The sequence below is a fragment of the Pituophis catenifer genome, unplaced genomic scaffold, assembly GCF_029215685.1.
Source record: "Pituophis catenifer annectens isolate HBS135680 unplaced genomic scaffold, rPitCat1.0.hap2 SCAF_3, whole genome shotgun sequence".
NCBI classification, from domain to species: domain Eukaryota; kingdom Metazoa; phylum Chordata; class Lepidosauria; order Squamata; family Colubridae; genus Pituophis; species Pituophis catenifer.
Genome location: NW_027256883.1, coordinates 88,417,470 through 88,437,241, shown reverse-complemented (window position 1 = coordinate 88,437,241; position 19,772 = coordinate 88,417,470). Strand labels below are relative to the sequence as shown.

General features: G+C 34.0%; 1 protein-coding gene across 1 annotated transcript in view; it reads right to left on the bottom strand.

Moving 5' to 3' along the window:
- CTNND2 (catenin delta 2) overlaps positions 1–19,772 on the bottom strand; it is a 412,341-nt gene that overhangs the window by 29,080 nt on the left and 363,489 nt on the right. Inside the window, exons 16-17 of the mRNA XM_070942595.1 lie at positions 18,982–19,192; positions 17,553–17,637 (exon numbers count right to left, since the gene is read on the bottom strand). Coding sequence (XP_070798696.1) covers positions 17,553–17,637; positions 18,982–19,192 — 296 coding nt within the window. The remainder of the gene's footprint in view (positions 1–17,552; positions 17,638–18,981; positions 19,193–19,772) is intronic.

Sequence of the window (19,772 nt, the reverse complement as noted above, 5' to 3'; positions counted from 1 at the left end):
ATGCAACTTAAATGAAATAATGTCTTTTTCAGATCAAAACAAATGCTGTTGCCAATATACATTTCAAATTACAAATTTGATTTGGGGGGACTATGTCTCCAATGTTTTTTCTAATACAGTTATTTCAAATATAACATTAGCCTTCTTTTACTCTAAGTCCATTTTCATTTCCATTTCATAAGTAAGTATTTAATAATAAATTCATTAGATATACTTCAGTTTTAAAAGTGATTACTAGTAAAGATTTAAACCAATTTTTAGAAGTCAAAAGGGAATATTATCAATTGAATGCAAAAATAAATACTAGATGACGTGCTGGTTGCCTTCATAAGTTAGTTTTCGATTTAGTGCTTCTAATCGAATTTAATTAAATTGATCTGGATATTGTAAAAGCACAATAGATTTAGGACTCCTGAAGTCAGTATGTAACCACTACAAAAGTAAAATGTTGGGTATTTCTGAACCCATTTGTATCCATTTTACTTAATCCTAATTAAGCCAAGTTAAGCAAAAAACATGACATACTTATAAGGAATTCTTGTTATGGGAATGTATTAACGTATATATAATTTCTTTAAACTTGACAATAAGATCTAGATTTTAATATAACTACAAAGTCTAAGAAAGATCATAAGAAAAAAGTCTTAGAAAGATTCTAAGAAACCTCTGAATCATAAGCCTGTTCAAGATTTCCCCCCTATTTTTTAAATAGATAAATCCACTCGTAAGGAGAATTTGAAGGAGAGTACTTGCTAATTTGATCCTTTTCTTTAGAATTGGATCTACTGAATGGTACCTCAGGAACATTGCAGAACTATTACTTATTAATACTGAAGTTACAGTTGTACATTTTAATGTTAACTAAAACTGAATTTACCACAAAGGATCCACTGAAAGACAATAAATCCCTTATTTCAATATATTGAATGAGACAGATTTTGAAGAAATAAATAATTATTCAAAAAAAGGTCAAACAAAGAGATGGGTGCACAAGAATAACTGTGCTGCTACTCTTTAGGTGCATAACATATTAATATATTATGTCGTAATATATTAATATATTATACCTCCATTAATATTTTATAGCATATTCACAATGTTTAAATGAATAAGATTTCTGAAGTACAAGGTATCCATTGGGATTATACCTAATATTTTGGTCTTTATATATCTCTGTATTTATTACCTATTCTATTATTTAGCTTGGTCTTTTCTGGACAATTGAGCTGTGAAATTTTAAGTTGTAACAGATATAGGTCATAGATCAGTGCCACTTAACTTAAATTTTCCACCCTGGTTGTCAAGCACCAAGTAACTGATAAAACAAACAGTAGATGAAACTAAATATGGTGGGTTTTTACTTAGCATTTAAGCTATTTTGATCATAAATAAAAAGCAAATACTGAGGAATATTGCCAATAGTGCAGGTGAAAAAACAATAACTCACTTATAGTGAGTTATGTAGTGCCCTCATATAAGTAAAGTTAGAGATGGGAATGGATACGGTTCCTTTTCAGGGGTGGGCTCCTGGGGGTTTGGCAGGGTTCGGGTGATCTTCTAGCCAAGGATCATCGGGGTTCAGCAAACCTCCAAATGCCACCCCTGGCTAATCAATGTTATATTTTCTTTAAAACAAAGTTAGAGTTTATATACCATTTAAAAAAAGACTAGTATCTTTCATTTTACATGAAATGGATAAGAACTGAACATACCCTATGGGCTGTTAAATGGTTTTTGCAATTTATGTTTGTATGTGTATATAAATGCTTGTGTGTATGTATATATGCATATGTGTGTGTATCACTAATATAACAAAGTACAAGTGATTTATGGCTTGTATCAAAAGCAAAATGTTTCTATTTTTAGTGTGATAGAGAACCCTGGTATCAAAATGAAGATTAAAATACACTGTAAAACTATTTTTGGATAAAGTGTTATCATCAAAATCTGTAATTTGGTTCTTTCATTCACTGGATCTGTGCATTTCCAACTTATATTGAATGCTAAAATCCCATTACTCAATCAGTATGACAAAGAATTATTGAACCATTTTCTTCCATCCTGTATTTTTAAAAGCTGCTGCAGTTATGAACAAAAAGAGAAGACATGTTTTTTTCTCTATGAATCTTATCTCTAATTTTAGTTTTAAAGATGGTCAAGTTCAGATCCAATTCAAATACTTCTAAGATTCATGTATAGCTTACAGCTTTATCTTGCTACAGCTTACAATTCAGTTTCATGTGTTGTTTGTTAAAAGAACAGAAAGAACAACTCATTTTATATTCATTTCAATGAATTTTAAGAAGCACACAAATATTCTAGCAACTATCTAAGAAAATGCCATGTACTGGATGAAACAGGGAGTTAAATATGCAATTATGGATTATGTGAGATGATTATTGGCTGGTAGGAGAAATGAATTCTTTAGAATTGCAATGATTTAGAGTCCTCCAGAAAACGGTGCCCCAAACAGCAGGATATTTTTTTTATTTAAATTTTTTTATTCATTTTATATTTTAAATTACTAACATTACAAACAACATATACAATATTTCACCCTGTGCTATACATAAGAAAGGAAGATTTGGTTCTTCGGATATATCCTCATGATCGCCAAAATCCACGTTCTCGGGGTACAGGTACCGAAGCATCCAATTTTCCCCTGCTGACAAACATCTGATTTTTCTGCCAAAGATGGCTCTCTTTGGCAGCACGCTCCCCAGAATTGAATGGGAGCAACTAGGAATGAGCCAAGATGATCTTTGGATGACTGTATAGTTGCATGGGAAGACAATTGCAATTCTTGGTAACAGTAATCTCTTACCAAGTTGGTTCTTCATCTTTTCCTGTCAGCATTTTTTTCTAGACGTACCTTGATTTTAAGCGGCACGTTTTGCTTTTGACCTACATCTTTAATTAAGCATCTGGTTGAATGGTGATTTATTTTATATCCTCTTGCTGGACTGTGAACTTTTTAGCCTTTTTTTTTTTTTTTGCTTTGCTTTGGTGTTAGGAAACATGTTTGTTTATACCACATGGAAGCTAATGCTGTGAAGACATTCTCCTTGGTAGTGAAAGTGCTCTGATCTGATTTACAATTATGCTGGACTACTGTACAAATGATTTTGTATTTTACTAGTTTTTAAAAGAACTTTGCTGTTTTATTTTGCTTTTGTATATATATTTGGTTTCTTTTCCTTTGTTCTCTGCAGAAATGGAAATTTTCTCTTACATTTCTATTTCTTCTCTATCATGGGAAATATTATCTTAATTTCTCCTGCAGACATCTTATTAGAACATTACTTTGTCTTTGAGAGTAATTGCCCTTGTTTTGTTGTGAAAGTCAAACTAAAATTTGGACTATATTAAAAATGGAAACAACAATAAAAGCAGATCAACTTAATCTTAAAGCCTTCTTGGAAGTCTTCAGGAAAAATGCTTTTCAATTTACAAGCTCTGAGTGAAAATTTAGATACAAGGTTTGTTGTTTTAACAACAGTTATAAATCAATCTAAGGATGATAATCAGATGCAGATAATAGTAACTAAATCAAACTTACAATTAAGTGGATTGGAAGTCAATTTGTTGCTGACAGAACTGAAGGAGAAGAAACTTTGCTTGACAATTGCAGGTTTGTTGGAGAAGGTTGAAAGGGGCCTGGATTTAAAAAGCTTAAATGGATCACTGATGAACTGCACTTCCTTAAGAAAACTGATGGAGATGGTGGAATAGACTTATTATATTCAATCAGAAGACAGCTGTTAAGTTGTGGTTCAACTGGCATGAAACATTTCTGAACAACAAGCACTGCAGAGATATTCACAACAGAGAACTATGACTTTGAGGAATGAGATGCAATTGTTGGGAAAGATCCCTGTTATAATTTTAAGGTAAAGCTTTATTAAGAATCAATTGAAGATATCTGATGCTAGACAGATAGAGATAAAGATTGCAGTGGTTTATTAGAAGCCATAGTGGACTTTCTCTGTGTGAAATACAATAATAGATTGTTAACAGAGGGATCTGAAGTTTAGTTTTGTTGTTGCCTCTACCTGTTAACTGATTTTTTTTTACAGTAAATAGATGGTTGATCAGATTAGTTGGGCAAATAGAGCTGTAAAAGTTTATAAATTGTAGACCTGTTTTGCAAGGGGGGAAATGATTATTGTTGAAATATATGTATCAGTATTCAACTAGGGCAGTGATGGCTAACCTTTTCTGGACCGAGTGCCCAAAGTGCATGCACCCCAAAATGCATTGGATGCAAGGCCCCGTGCCCGCCCTCCACCCCCTGCGCATGCGTGCACCCCCCACATGCCCCCTGCTTATGCATGTGTGGGCTCCCGCACTTATCCTGCCCCCTGCGCATGCATGGCAGAAACCCGAAGACCAGTTGCCCAGTGGGAGGCACATACACATGCGCAGTGGAACTGAACTGGGGCAATGGTTCGCTTGCCATCAGAGAGGGCGCTGTGTGCCACCTCTGGCATGTGTGCCATAGGTTCGCTATCACGGAACTAGGGGGAACAATATATGGTTTTTTTAATGCACATTTTTTTGGGTCTTATTAATTTTTGCTTTGTTATTTTCTTTTTGCTGAAGTTTGTATTTTAATTTTGGAAATAATAAAAAAAAAAGAATTGCAATGATCTAATACAACAGAAATGGAATAAAAAGATTTCCCTGTGATTTAAGTTCATATATTTCCTTTAGGAAAAGGGATGTAAGGTTGTTGTGGTTCTGGACATATCTGTTTTAACCAAGGCAGTAAATCTGTGGAATTGCTTCTTTATTCTGATAGTTTGACAGCTGCAATGGGAAAAAGAGCATACACAATAGAGGATTAACCTTTAATCATTATCTGTTTTTCAGAGTTCTGGAATCTGTTAGATGGGTAGTATTCTAGTAATAATCCTACTTCTTATGTTCTATGGCTAGTGATGAGCTTCCATAATGCAATTAAATATCATTTTTTGGAATGATATTTCTGATAATTTTCCTGGTAACATTTATCTACAGAACTTTCAAAAGGAATGGCTTTGTCTATCTATAATTAATTATTGATTTTCCTATTGTGAATGCAAGGATGACAAGACTTAATCTAATCAATAACATACTGATGTATACAAAAAGACTAGTGTGTCAGATAAAACCCAAAGGATAGAATGTCAGACATACAAGAATCATAAGTTATATAAAAGCTCTATAAAAGCACAGCTAACACTTCTTGCAGTAATTTTTCAAAATTGTTTATATCATGCAGGGTACATACAAAATTATCTGTAGCTCAATGGCATTCTGCAATCTGTCTAAATCTCTTTGGAAAATGGTGTAAAGTGTAGATATGTAACAGCTGGGAGATCACGGAGTTTATTGAAATTGTGAAATTAACTGACTCGTTCGAAAGATAACACTATATACATTCTTCAGCAAATCAGAAATCTAACTATAGACCTTAGAGCAAATACAATAATTACCCCCCAATAATAACAAAATGAAGTTAATAGGATGTATTATGAATAAGAAGGCCAACACTGTTTCTGAACCATTTTCATTTCCAAACCAGGCACTCCCTCTTATACCTTTTCCTCATAAAAAATTAAACTCTCTAACAAAAGAAATGAATTGAAACAAAGAATAACTGGCATCTAGAATAGCACAAAAACAACTGAATAAGGTTGCTTGCATTAAAGCCTGTGACAGAAAAACAAACAAAATGAAAAAAAGGGGCATGAATCATCCTTGCTAAAGGGCCGCAATTAACTGGTAAACCAAGAATAAAATGATATCTTTTGGAGAATTTAAAAGAACACTTTCCTTAAGTGAGATATAGCTTTTTAAAAAGTATGTGCTATTGTTTTAGAAGGAAGACCACTATTTAAATTAACTTGGTACAGAGAGAGCAGTTGGGCAGCCTGCTTAATTGTGTGTAAAATAACCTCCCTCCTCTTTAATTTAAGAGTGCAATCCTGGGATGGAGATTAAATTAACTAAAACTTGCATCACAGAAATAGGTTCCCCCAAATGAATATATCTGCATTCATGTAATAATGAGATAATTCTCTATCCCTCAATATTGTGAGCAAGAAACCTAATAAACCATTATTCCCTCTGCTGATTTTTGAACAATATAGCTTGCTTACACTGAATATGAAAGAGCTGAAATTATTAGTTTCATGGACTCATAAAGTTCTAGAAGAATTTGTTTTCTAGCTGCATGCACTGGTCATTTTAATTTCCCTTAAGAGTTTGATTTTATTTTAGCACAACGAGGAGGAATATAGCCCAAAGAAGTTGGAAATGGTTTCATAGCAGCAGTATAGTTTCATCTCTCCATGTAAAATATGACTGGAATAACAATACAACATAACCCCCCCCCCATTTCTTTAACAGATATAAAATGATATAAATAGATATATTTGCATCTCTAACTGTCTGGTTTGGCACAGCAACCAAACAAGACAGACACAAACTTCAATGGATAGTTAGGTCTGCAGAAAAAACAACTGCAATCAGCCTGCCTTCCATTGAGGACCTATATACTGCACGAGCTAGAAAGAGGGCTGTGAAAATATCTACAGACACTCCCATCCTGGACATAAACTGTAGATGACCCTACAGGGCATTGCACGCCCAAACAACTAGGTACAAGGACAATTCTCCCCCTCCCCCACCATTAGTCTGCTAAACAACTAATTCCCACAGCAACTGTCTTACGTCCTGGGATATCAAACCACCTAGAAGGGCTACTATCCTTCTCATCTTTCCTATTAACTATTTCCTTAGCTTCTTATGACTATAACTTGGCTGTTTATATCTTATGATTTATGTTGACTGATTTTATTTAGTATCCTATTATGATTTATGTGGATTGCTTTTATATAGTATCCTATGACTATCGTTGGGTGCTATATCTTATGATATACAGAGCTGGAGTATCTATCATATGTCTATTTTTAACACATACCTTAAGCACATAGGTAAGTTTGCTTATGCAATTCAACATTTTCTATGATAAAAAGATGGACAGAATCCAGGCTACAAAGCAAGCAGACTTTTGTTTTACCTGGTTGTGGACACAGCTCTGTGGATGCAACCTCTGCTTGAGACATACAGCTTAATAATAGCAAGTTACAAAACATATGCATATAAGCACGGAAACCAGATAATGCTGCAGCTGGAAAAGTTATTTTTGTTGTTTTTGTACTGTACCAGAGGTAGCATGGCAGTTAGCAGAAGAAACTGTAATTGGTAAAATTTTCTTTCTTCAGTGGAGAGATAAACTGGATTTTAGTTCTTCTAGTTCAGAGGTGGGGAACCATATGACTTTTATGACAGGAATTCTGGGTGTTCAAGTCCGCAAGTCATAAAAGGGCCATGGTTCCCCACCCCTGCTCTAGTCAATGGAAGGACACTACCATGTTTGAAAAGATCATTTTGGTATAAGCCATAGAAATTTTAACCAAGAAATATTAGACTTTTTTGAAAGCCACATTCGTCTACTTTTGAACACAACAGAAAGTAACTGCAGCCTTGACCTACATAAGCCCTTCAGACATCTTGTCTCAATTCTCTTGCCTAAAGCAAGTCTGAGATTTTATTGAATAACTAACTTCAAAAGGAAGGTTGTCAGTCAATTATTCAGAGTGATGTACCATAAAGAGCATTTCTATCTGTCTTAGAGAAAGATCAAAAGAACACATCCTACTCTCTGCAGTGATACAATCTTTTAATAACCAAAGCTACAAAGCATCCTAAAATTTGTTGCAATTCTAAATCTACATTTTAGCAGTCAAGTAAATGCCTTGGCTTTATGGAATGCACCACATTCAACAGCCTTGGCATAAACAACTAAGAGCATATTCAACATTTTAGCAAATGCTAATTATTGTTTCTACCCAAATTTTTAAACTATCATACAATAATTTTTTAATATACAGTACAATTGTCTTAGAAGTGTATCTGAGAATGTTAATATTCCATATATTCGACTAAAAGAATAAAAACACAGCATTCTTGTGTTGTGCTTTTTTCATGAAATACCCTTTAGTCAACTTCCACTGCCTGAATAATAAGCCTAATTATAAGGCATATGCAATCCACATTCCCTATAGACTATGACCCTACACTGCCTGTATAATTTGGGTATCCATGTTATTATATTTTTATAAGTCACCTATGGCAAATAAAGGAATAGAAAATTACACCAAGGGGAAACCAACAATCTGAACTAATCTAGTGTTTGCTTTATGCCATAATGATATATTCAAGAAAGGATGACATGATATCAATCTTTATTCTTTTGCAATCCCAAATAATGAGAATTGACAAAAATATTAGATAGGAAAACATAAGGATTATTGCTTATTCTATATTGCAACATTCAAAAATGAAGTTTGATCAGATTAACTGTTTAAACCAACCTACTTAAATTCAAATGCTGGGATTTAAATTGGATATAGCCTCAGTACAATTTGAGGCAAAGACATGTGTGAGTGTATTCTTCTCTCTCTGTTTTTCTTCCTCTCTATTTTTTTTTACAATCCCGTAATCCCTTAATTTGGGGTAGAGTTGGGGCGACTGAATTGAGCTGAGTGTTTACTGACCAGATGCTCTTCCTGACACCTATGGGGAGTTCACAGCAGACATTTTCTCTTGAGAAACATCCGCTGCTACGTAGAATTGAACTCTCAACCCTCCAAATGAGAGGCAAGAATCTTCATTTCTAGGCCAATGTGCCCCCCCACTTTTGCACACAATTCTTATTTTATATGCTGTTGGGCTTTTTTTTTTTTTTTTGGGCTAGTGCTTAAAACATCTGATGTAGGTTCACCGATTGTCAACATTTGTACATTCTTATACTTGCAATTTGGAATATATCTGCTTTAATCAATTATCTCTATTGTTTTATAAGAAATTTTGATTTTTTTAATATAGCTTCTTTAATAGTGTTTCAACATATATTTAATAACTGCAAAATCTGTCTGATTTTAATAACATTTGAATAAAATCCCTATTATTTAATAACCAAAACATAATCTGGCTTGCATTAAATGATGAACATTTTATTTATTGTACTTTGCCCTGCAAAGAACATGGAAAAACTGTTGTGGATGTGTTTCCTCAAAAGAAGAATTCCTTAAGTGAATGAACCCAGGATGGGGTGGGGAGATCTTTTGGTGGTAGGTAAAACATTACAAGATTTTGGCAATATACAGCAGGACAGATGGCTGGTGCTAACAGTTTTGACATCACAAATCACTTGTCTGGAGACATGGGAATGCTGCTTCCAAGCTTCCTCTCTTACAACCAGATAAGAAGGAAAGAAAAAATCTCAAGCAAACTCCTAATCCAGTACTCTTTTACTTAAAAATCAGTACCCTATCTTCACTCAAATACACAAACATGAATTAAAATAATAAAGTCTATCAATATACATTATTAGCAAAATCACATAAAACATATCATATCATAAAACAATATCAACTATCAATTACAAAGGGAAGATACATTTTCAACTGGTTCTTTTTCTCAAAAAAGCCAATTTATTTTCTTTAATAAGATATTTAGCTAGATGCCTGAGACGCATTTGAGTCTGAGGCCGCACATATGCCATTCTGATTGGATTCTAGCAATCTGTGGCAAATGAACAAATTAAATATAGTTGCTACCCTTTCCGAGTGCCAAGGAGGCAAATCTCAGGATAAAGAAGTTATCAGTTTGGAATTTTGTTGCTATGCAGTACCACTCCAAAACAGCCCAAATGTAATAGTGAATGTCAGGTGATTTTTATGCTTCACTTTCTGTGAAGCAGTCTTGGTCTTCCCATATCATTTCTCCCTCTCTTTTACACCCTTGGCTGAGTCCTCTTCAGTCTGATTTCACTAGTAGAAACAGTCCAAGTAACAAGTACATAGTGTCACGACAAAGTTGAGGTTTCTGAGAAGGCTTTGAGATAGGGATTAGATACAGGGCTTATTCCAGGTCTGAATGGCATTTGGATAAATCTTTAAATAGGTGCACACAATACTGAACTGGTCTGATCTGCAGCTCAGCGCTACTCTGTCTGTAACAGACTTTTCCATGCATCAGGCTCTTTATTTAACCTACTGGTTTTCTAGCTCCCAGTGATTTCCATGGACCAAATAGATGGGCTTTCATCTCATAGGCAAGTCAACTGCCAGGAGCAATGGTTCTAATGCTCCCCCACAATGACTGCTTGGGATTCAGCTTTCTCCGGGATCTTCATCCTGGTCCTCCTCATTTGGGGAAGATTCTTTAGGGGCATGATAATTGCTGTCTTTTGGAACCTGATAATCTATTTTATATTACCAGTATATTTGAATTAGGGTTTAGAATCAGAAATCATCACTTTTATTTCTTGTAAAGGGATAGGGGAATAATGCAAAGCATATAGGGTTAGATATATGCACTGGCATGTCAATAACATGAACAGGGCTTATATTTTCATTTTTTTCCTGTTTAGCGAAGGGGTTATTAAATATATTTCAATATAATATTTAAGCATCCTATTATAATTTTAAAATACATATTAATCTTATTTTATATTTTATATTATTCTTCTCCTTTACAGCATTGGACATGATGATTCCTGATTTTTCAGCAATCGTTTTAAGAACTTTGGGGCCATCAAAACAAAAATGCAAAAACAACTAAAATTACCACCACCACCACTTTTAATTTTCAAGAAATTCAACCACAAATTCAACTGGAAAAAAGGTGACATTTTAAGCCAAGCCAAACCCACCAGTATTAGGAAATATCTGGAAGCCTGGCATTCTGACCAACCAGCCATCAACCAACAAACAGGCATAGAGAAATAAGCTCCATTTATATACCATTTCAAAGATACAACCAAAAGTGAAAGAAGGAAACAAGCATTTCATAGCACATTAAACTCCAAAGTTGAGGGCTATCACTATAAAAACTCCAAAGTTGATTATGGTTAATTTTGCTGATGGCAGTGTCTCCCCCAGAGTGAGGAACTGGTTTTCCTGAAAACTCAGAAAAATTGCATGTAGCTGATGTCTTGGAATCTGTATAAGCTGTTTGTGATAGTAGTTGAAAAGGCTGTCCCAGGCACATATTGTACTTTTACGTATAAATTGTATTATCTTGGTGCAATAATCTCCATATTTTAAAACATCTTAAATGATGTAAACTGATCTACTTGATTTAAAGTTTAGCTTTTATTCATTAAGAATAACTATGCATACAGCATATCTATTCCCTTCTTCTTCCATCTATAATTAATCCTAATTAGGGTATTTCTTTTTTAACCTGCCAATGGATAGGAATTTAATATTTATATCTTACTGTATCTCTATGAAACTGCATAGAAAGAACATTTTGCTGGTGCTAGAAAAAGGAGCAGCTGCCATCTATTTAAAGAAGGCTCCTGAATAGTTTAAAAATGCTGGAAGGCAACTGCCAGGAAGAGATTTAGTACCAAATTCTTTCTTAAAGGCACAAGAGATCGAAGACAATCCATTTGAGGTAACCTGTGAATAGGCAGCAAGTTGCATAGCTTTCACAAACCTGGAATGGGTCTACTAGTAACTGTGCCATGCCAATTGTAAACTAATACCATATTTTTCAGAGTATAAGATCCACCTAAGTTTTTGGGGAGGAAAATAAAAAAAAAGCTGATTGACAGGTGGATCGGCCTCCTGGAATACCCCCAATCAGCTGTTCCCAGAGGTAAATTTTAGCAACAAGTTCCTTGGTTGTGAGCTCTGTGCCTTGCTTTTTTTTTTTTTTTTGCTTTTTTTTCTGCCTCTGAAACATCTGAAACTCTCAGAAAAAAACCTTTTTTCCTGCCTCCGAAAGCCTCCGAAACAGCTTCAGAAAAAAAGCCTCTGAAGCTCTGTTTGGGGGCTTCTTTTCTGAAGCTTCTTTTCTGATGCTTTTTTCAGCCTCTGAAACCTCAATTTGAGAAGCTGGGTGGGGCTACATTCGGAGTATAAGACGCACCCAGATTTTCACCCTCTTTTTTTGGGGAAAAAGGTACATTTTATACTCTGAAAAATACGGTATGTTTGATTAAATCAATCTATCAATGTGTCTGCCTGCCTGTCTGCCTACCTGCCATCTGATTTCTGTGGGCAGTGTGACATCTAGGACAGTTATTAAAGATGGCAGCAAACATTAAACATGAACATAGAGGAAACTTTGGGGAATGATTGGATTAAATAAAGGAAGTCTTCGTCTTACAAAAGTTCAAAGTTACAACAGCACTGAAAAAAGTGATCTATGACCGTTTTTCACACTTATGAACGTTGCAGCAGCTCCATGGTCACATGATCAAAATTCGGATCCTTAGCAACCGAACCGGTTCAGATTTATGACAGCTGCAGTGTCCTGGGGTCATGATCACTTTTTGCGATCTTCTGACGAGCAAAGTCAATGGTGAAACCAGATTCATTTAACAACCGTGTTACTAACTTAACAACTGCAATGTTTCACTTAACAACTGTGACAAGTAAGGTCATAAAATGGGCCAAAACTCACTTAATAACATAAATTTTGGACTCAATTGTGATCGTAAATCGAGGACTACCAGTATTGTAATAAAATTAATAATATTTCTGTAATGCATTTCAGACAATTTAAAGTGCCATGTTTATATTATTTTCATAATATAATTCTGTGTAAAAAATATCAGAATAGCATATAGCCAGGAGGTAAAACAGAAAGGCGGTAACCAATACAACATTCAAACCAAGATGCTAAGTGCAACAGTAATATTTCTTAGCAGGATTGTAATTCTGTTTTATTTTTCATATGACCTTGAATGCTTCAAAAGAGAAAAGTCAAATAAATTTTGTATTCATACCCTTTATCAAATAAAAAAATAAAGAAAAATAAAGAATATTGCTATGTTTTGATTTTTCCCCCCTGCTAAAAAACAATCTAGTATTGAGCAAATGGCTGATTACAGAAATATATCAGTTCTATCATATAATGGAAAAGGATTACATAGAAAAAAGGGACTGAACAAACTAAGCATACTAGTCTTTTGCATTGCTTTATATTATCATGTTAACTTCATTTCCACAGTCACTAAGGAAAATAATTCACTGCTCATACAAGTGACATGAAGATTTAATTGACGCTGCAAGTGATATTAACATGTATTCTACGCATTGCTTTCTGTAATTGTATTTTGATTTATATCAATGTTTAAGTAACTCTTTATTGCTGTTGCAGTGCTAATCTAGGAATGCATTCAATTCTATTTATTGTTTTAAATGTGCCAATATTTAATGTGACACATTTAAATAAGGCATGTTGGTGGCATATAAATTTTAGAATAAATAAGAATTAAAGAAAAAAAAATCACAAATCAAAACTCATCAGCTGACAGCCAGAATACCTGGGTCTGGGAATAGATTCTGGTTTCTTGGTTCTGGGAGAGGGAATGCTGAGCGTGCCATGACTCAGAATGATGGGTAGGTGAAAATCCTCTGTCCTCAGCCACTCTGAAGTCTGGGGCCACCCGCTGCCATAAATCAATCAGTCAGTCAATCAATCATGTATTCCAGTGAGATTTCTTTTTTCAAACAGAAATATAGAAATATGGGAACTAGGCTACATTTTTTACAACTGTAACCATTTAAATTATAATTAGAAATAGATTACATTGATAACTACTGATTCAGACTGGTTCCAAAGCAGAGAAAATGCAGTGCAAACTGTTCCCAACAAAGACTATATTCAAAGCAAAACAAAAACTTTAAAAATTAATAATTGCACATTATTCTCTTTATACAAGTGCACAGTGATGATTTAGTGGCTGTCCTTATGCCACAGAATTATATTCAGCTTTTCCCCCTCCATGCATTTCTTCAGTAGGCATGATTCTTGCACTAGGCAATTGCTTCTTTCTTTTTTTCAGGAGAAGCAGGTGAAATAATGATAGCTGTGAATGTTTGGAGTCAGTGATGGACTAAATCAGGGAAGGTAACTTTGAGGGAGACTTGTGGTCTTCACATCTTGGCAGCAAATTACATTACTCTGAGAAGGAAATTATCTGATAATAATTATTAAATTTATATGCTGCCAATTCCCAGTGACTGGGTGGTTGATAATTGGGGCTAGGAACCTTGTCTTTTCATGTTAGGGTGACACAAAGAAAACTATTAAATTTGATCCTTGCTCTCTCCAGTTGCCAGGGTACTGTCTGTCACCCCGACTTACTTTTTTATCCTGAGCAGATGGGCTTAGTTCCAGACATACCATGAATTTCTGTTTTCAATTTCTGAGGTCTCTGTAGGGCCCAAAGGTTTTCTAAATTATATCAGAGGCTGACACTTCACTTCGCATTACAAATATTCTTCATTTAATAGATTTTAGTAAAAGGACTAAAATTGAGATGAAGTACTCATTGTTGCTTACCCTGTCACAGATGGCGAGCAAACTTATGTTTAGTCAAAATACAAGGAAGATGACATTTTTGAGCAATCAGACTGACCTTCATATTTATAGCTACACTAAACTGTTTGTTCTAAACAGCATTTGTTCTAAACGATCACTTTCACAGTCTGAAGTTGATTCTACACCCGTTTCTTCATCTTGGTTTCAAGAGGATATCCCAGCTAGTGCTTCTAGAGAATGTGGACTTAATTATTGTTATATAAGGCTTTGATAACATTCAGGCTGGCTTATTACAAAGCATACTCTATATTCAAATTTGTTCAAAAACTACATTGAAGCTGCACATAATTCAAAATGAGACTGCACACTTTTTAAGGGGGAGGAGCATTTTATGGCTAAGTTGAAATATGTATAGTGAACAGAAGGGAATGGGAAGGTAAGGAAAATGAAAGGACAATGGTGCACAGAATTAGCAGTCAGGAGAACCAAAGATCCCTGAACGCCATTAAAATAATATGAATGTTCCTGTTCAACTATATCAAATGTGAAGTGAATGTTGAAATGAGAAATGTTCAATGCAAACGCTTTAAAAACTTTTTACTACTAAAATATTGCTAACTTAGTCAAAGATGACAATAATTAATGACATGTCAGTCATGAATAAATGATATCCAGTCAACCCTACAATTGAAATTATTTCTACTGTTCTCAGCACAGAAGCTGAGGAACCAGACTGCCTCAACCAACTTGGTATTTGTCTTCTTCACAACTGAACATGCCAGTAACAACTTTTGCACATTTTTCTTTTTCAGTCTCACTTATGGGAAAATCATTGGAGAACAGAGTAACTTCTTTATTTATTGAACTTTAAGGATCAAGAGACAAAAGGATCATATAATGAAAATAAATCTCACTGAGTTGCTTGCTCACATAGATGATGCAGTGTGTATGTGTGTGAGATAGAGAAGTTTTGAGAAGCCAATTCAAGATATAAAAACATAAAAAGCTCTTTATTTAAATTTAGATAACAAGTCAACAACAATATTCTGGTATTCTGCTTTAAACAGCAGCCAATCAGATGACCATGGATGGAGCATAGACAGCCTTCTGCATTTTTATTCCCAGCATTTTATAATTAGAACTGTGTTATTTCTAAACTTGAAACTTCAGTGTAACTATCAAAACTATCAATCAAGTTAAATCCATTTAGTAGCCATCCACTTTTGCAGCATTGAATTCAAAACATTATATATTGCTAAATTTTACATTTTGCCTAAATATATTTACCTGTTTTTGTTTTCTATTCTTGCTATATAAAGGAAAACCAATTTACTCATTTCTTCACCATATAGGCGACAATCTTATAATTCTTCATCAAAAAGGCAAACCTTTGGGTTCTTTCTTTTTGTACACTATCAACTAATCTTTTTTTATAAAGGAAGGGCCAATATTTTACAGGGTGTATTGTATCGATTTCTAAAGCAGATGTATACTGTTGTGATATATGCTATCTTACTTAAAATCTAAAAGCACCTAATATTGAATCTTCCTTTATGGCATAAAGATGTCTTTCTATTGTCAGCAAAGGGGCAGCACTTGATCCATCCCAGTGAGTTATGTCCTGTAAGATTTTACACTTAGGTATTACAGCTAATTGATATCTTATGAATGAACATATGAGGTTAGCAGTTTGCACTTATTTTCACTGAATCTCAAGTGCCATTTTGCTACTCAAACAATTTAGAGATTCTTTTTGCACATAAAATTTCATTGGCTGATGTACTTGCTTAAAAGGGGAAATGGAAACTTTATTTGCTATTTCTCTCTCCACTCTCCAATGTGGCTCTCCCATCTATAATATTTAGGATCTACATCTTTTTTTCTTGCATAGTTTGAAGTTTTCTTGTGAAAACATGCCCCAATATAGTTAAAATGAAACAAGCTTATTCTTCAATGCTGATGTGTATATGAGACAAATGTGGCACTGATTAATTAAATTAATTAATTAATTAATATAAATCTTTTTGTTAAAAGATTTTAGGAAATCCCCAGTTTGTGCATTTGAAACAGTGTATATTTGCAGAATAATGTAATTATTCTGGTTATAATTGAACATTTAAAAATACCATAATGGAATACAAGAATGAAATCATTGTTGCCTTCAAGAACAAGATCAATCTTTCAGTAAAGATTTTCTTTTTATTTATTGGCAACAACATTACACAAATGCTATTAAAGAAGAAAAATGATTTTGAATCTTATCATACACTACTGTAGAATTTTTAGAGATGGGCAAACTTGTCTTCACTCACATTGGAGATACTCTAGAATAACTTACATTAATAAAAACTATGAAAACTAACTTATTTCTCTTTTAGCCAACCCGAAGCTCTAAAAAGCAATCTATTAGCAAAGCAATGGACATAGTTCTTCATTGCTTTCCTTACAGTGTCCCATAGTAAAATAGATGGGAAGAAAAAAAAATACCAATGGTTCAGATTTTTAAAACAGAGCCCAAACTTAGATCAAACGATAGAGAGTAGATTCTAAAATTGCTGTGGGTCATTCAATTCCATGAAGTAGCTAACAAGGATGACTTTGGTTCTATCAGCACTGTGTAAAAAAATTATTGCCATCCATATAAGTTATATTTTAGAAGTTATATTAAAAAGCATAGATCCCAATTAGAATGCCATTTAGGATATGTTTAAGATTATTTCTGAAAGATCCTTAATAGCAGCCATGTCTCTGGTCAGTTTATTGGTTATACCAAATTTTTGTAAGATATGCTTATGCTCTACTACGCACAATGAAAATTCATTGTTCTTTTTTTTTTAAATAAGATAATGATCCTAACCATATCATATATTTAAACTTAACTTGCCTTTTTTTATAATTTATCTTTTAATTTCATAAGGACAAGGCTTCAGGTTTTACAAAAAAAATCCATTTTAAAATCAAATTAGGACATTTGCCTATAAAATCTGGTACCATTACTGTATCCACATATGGCAGACTGAAATTAGGGGTAAAGACTGGAAGAGGTAGTAACATTTTCAGGGCTTTTTAAATGTTAGATTCATTACTAATTTTCATTATAAAGTTCCTAGCCAAGAAATCTTCATGTAATAGATAACATGAAAAATAAGTCTTACCTTTTTGTATAGACTTCTCAGATCTCTGTATTGCCACATGCTATTTAAGACCTGAGATGCTGCCTTCACTACTTTTGGTGAGTGCCTATTAGGGAATTTAAAAAAATGACACATATGAGAAACTGAAAAGCACTCATTGGTTCAATCAATATTATATGACAGTGTTTCTCAACTTCAGCAACTTTTAAGTTCTGTGGACTTCATCTCCCAGAATTCCCCAGCAAGCTGCAGCAGTGTGATTGGTTGGGGAATTCTGGGAATTGAAGTCCATACATCTTAAAGTTGCTGAGGTGAAGGTAGTCGTTATATGCTTTGGAAAATAGAACAGAACCTTTTTTTTGAAAATCAAATTTATTACAGATTAAGAGAGAAAGGATGAAACCATTAGCTCTAATCCTAATCCTAATGTGGTTATTAGCCCTAACCCTAATCATAATGTGGTTTGTTTTTCAATTAGTGTGATACTTGAACCTGAGAAATACCATATTGTCATTTTATGAATACTCATTTGTTTTAACTGTGCCTTATACTTATGTCAGAATCCAACATCTTAATATAGTCTTGTTTATTCCTGGTTTGCATTTATGATCTGCCCAAAATTTGTACTTGGATAAGAAAGAGGCAAAACAAGCCAAGAATGAACTAGCAACTTCATTCATTTGCAACAGAGTCTGACTTGTTCAACAAACTATGGTTGAAATAAATCTTGATTTAGAATTTTATACGCATGCAGCTTTTCAATAAGTTTACCATAAGTTTTTACTTGAATACACAAAAGGATTTGGGAAGGCAGAATGTAAAAGAAAGGTTCTGGAAGATGAGACTTAACAAAAGACAGATTACAGCTATGAAATTAACAACAGTGCTTTGCTTTTCCTCTGGGTAGGATGTGAGCCCAAAGTTCTTGGGATTTATTTTTATTTTTCGAGCATCCTACCTGGCTTATTTTTATTTTTTGAGCATTCTACCTGGCAGTATTAATAAGTTTAGTTATCACTGCAACCTCTCAGCATTATGTAAATATTATTTACTCTGGATATTTGCTTCTACACTTGATGTATTCCACTCTTTTTTGACCATCACAGACAGTAGCCTAAATATATTGGGAATGGAGTACTTTTTAAACATTTTCTTGAACAAATCTGTTATTTTGAATAGCAGCTGCAATTATCAGATTGCTGGATTGCTGACCAGAATAGCTAAAAATTAAACGGCAAGTTTCTTTTGATAAATCAATATAATGCCACAGATCCAAATTAAGACTACAAGTGCCACACAGTTTGATGTGAGATTGCTTATTAACTTCCACCCATCTGCCATTATCTGTGAAGTTTTGTAACACGCAATAGAAACGATAAGACTCCAGGAAAATCATTAGTGTTGACTATAAATTACAGCCAAAAGGCAGACGATGATTGGCAAAACGTACTTGTCTCCTTTACTTTTGGAAATGCCAACAAGTTTCTCAATTCCTCCTGCATCTCGTAAGGCCTTGGCATTTTCCATATTTTTTGTGATGACTTCATGCAAGGTGCAGCAAATGGCAGTTACGGTATCATCAGACATGGTTTTGCTTGCTGAACTGTTACTGTTGTTACCTCCTGGAAGCCGGTGAACCAGGTCCCGCATGGCATACTTGCCTTTTGGAAAGGGGGGAAAAATGATGGAAGCAGTCATGTATTGTAAGTCAAAAACAAAAGAATAGAAAAGCACAGAAAAGAAATATCACATTATCCAATGATTTCTGAGTGTTTTATTTTGCAGGTTAGCATGTGGTTCTTTGTTTATTTAGCAAACTCTTCCATATAATTAGTAATATAATAAGTAAAGGAGAACCATTATATTTTAATTTTTGTTCACTAATTCTACATGTCCTTATTTCTTCACTGGGCATATTGTATATCCCTGATGTAGAACAGGGAAGAGAACCATATATATTGAAAACAATGTCATGTGAACACTTCAGTGTCCGAGTTATGCAGCAAAATAATATTGCTTAAAAAGGAAGTAAAATGTTGCTTCTGATTGGTATTAAAGTGTGGATAAGTTTTTGATCCAGAAAGAATTAGTCAAACTAAACACTGTCCCTTATAGTATGTATCATTTCCAATTCTGCTTTTAAAGTTCTCCCACTTATCTTAAATGAACTGGGTTCCACAGAGGGCATGCAGACAAGAATAACTGAAAAACACTTTCCTTCTTTAATTACAAAAGTTGAGC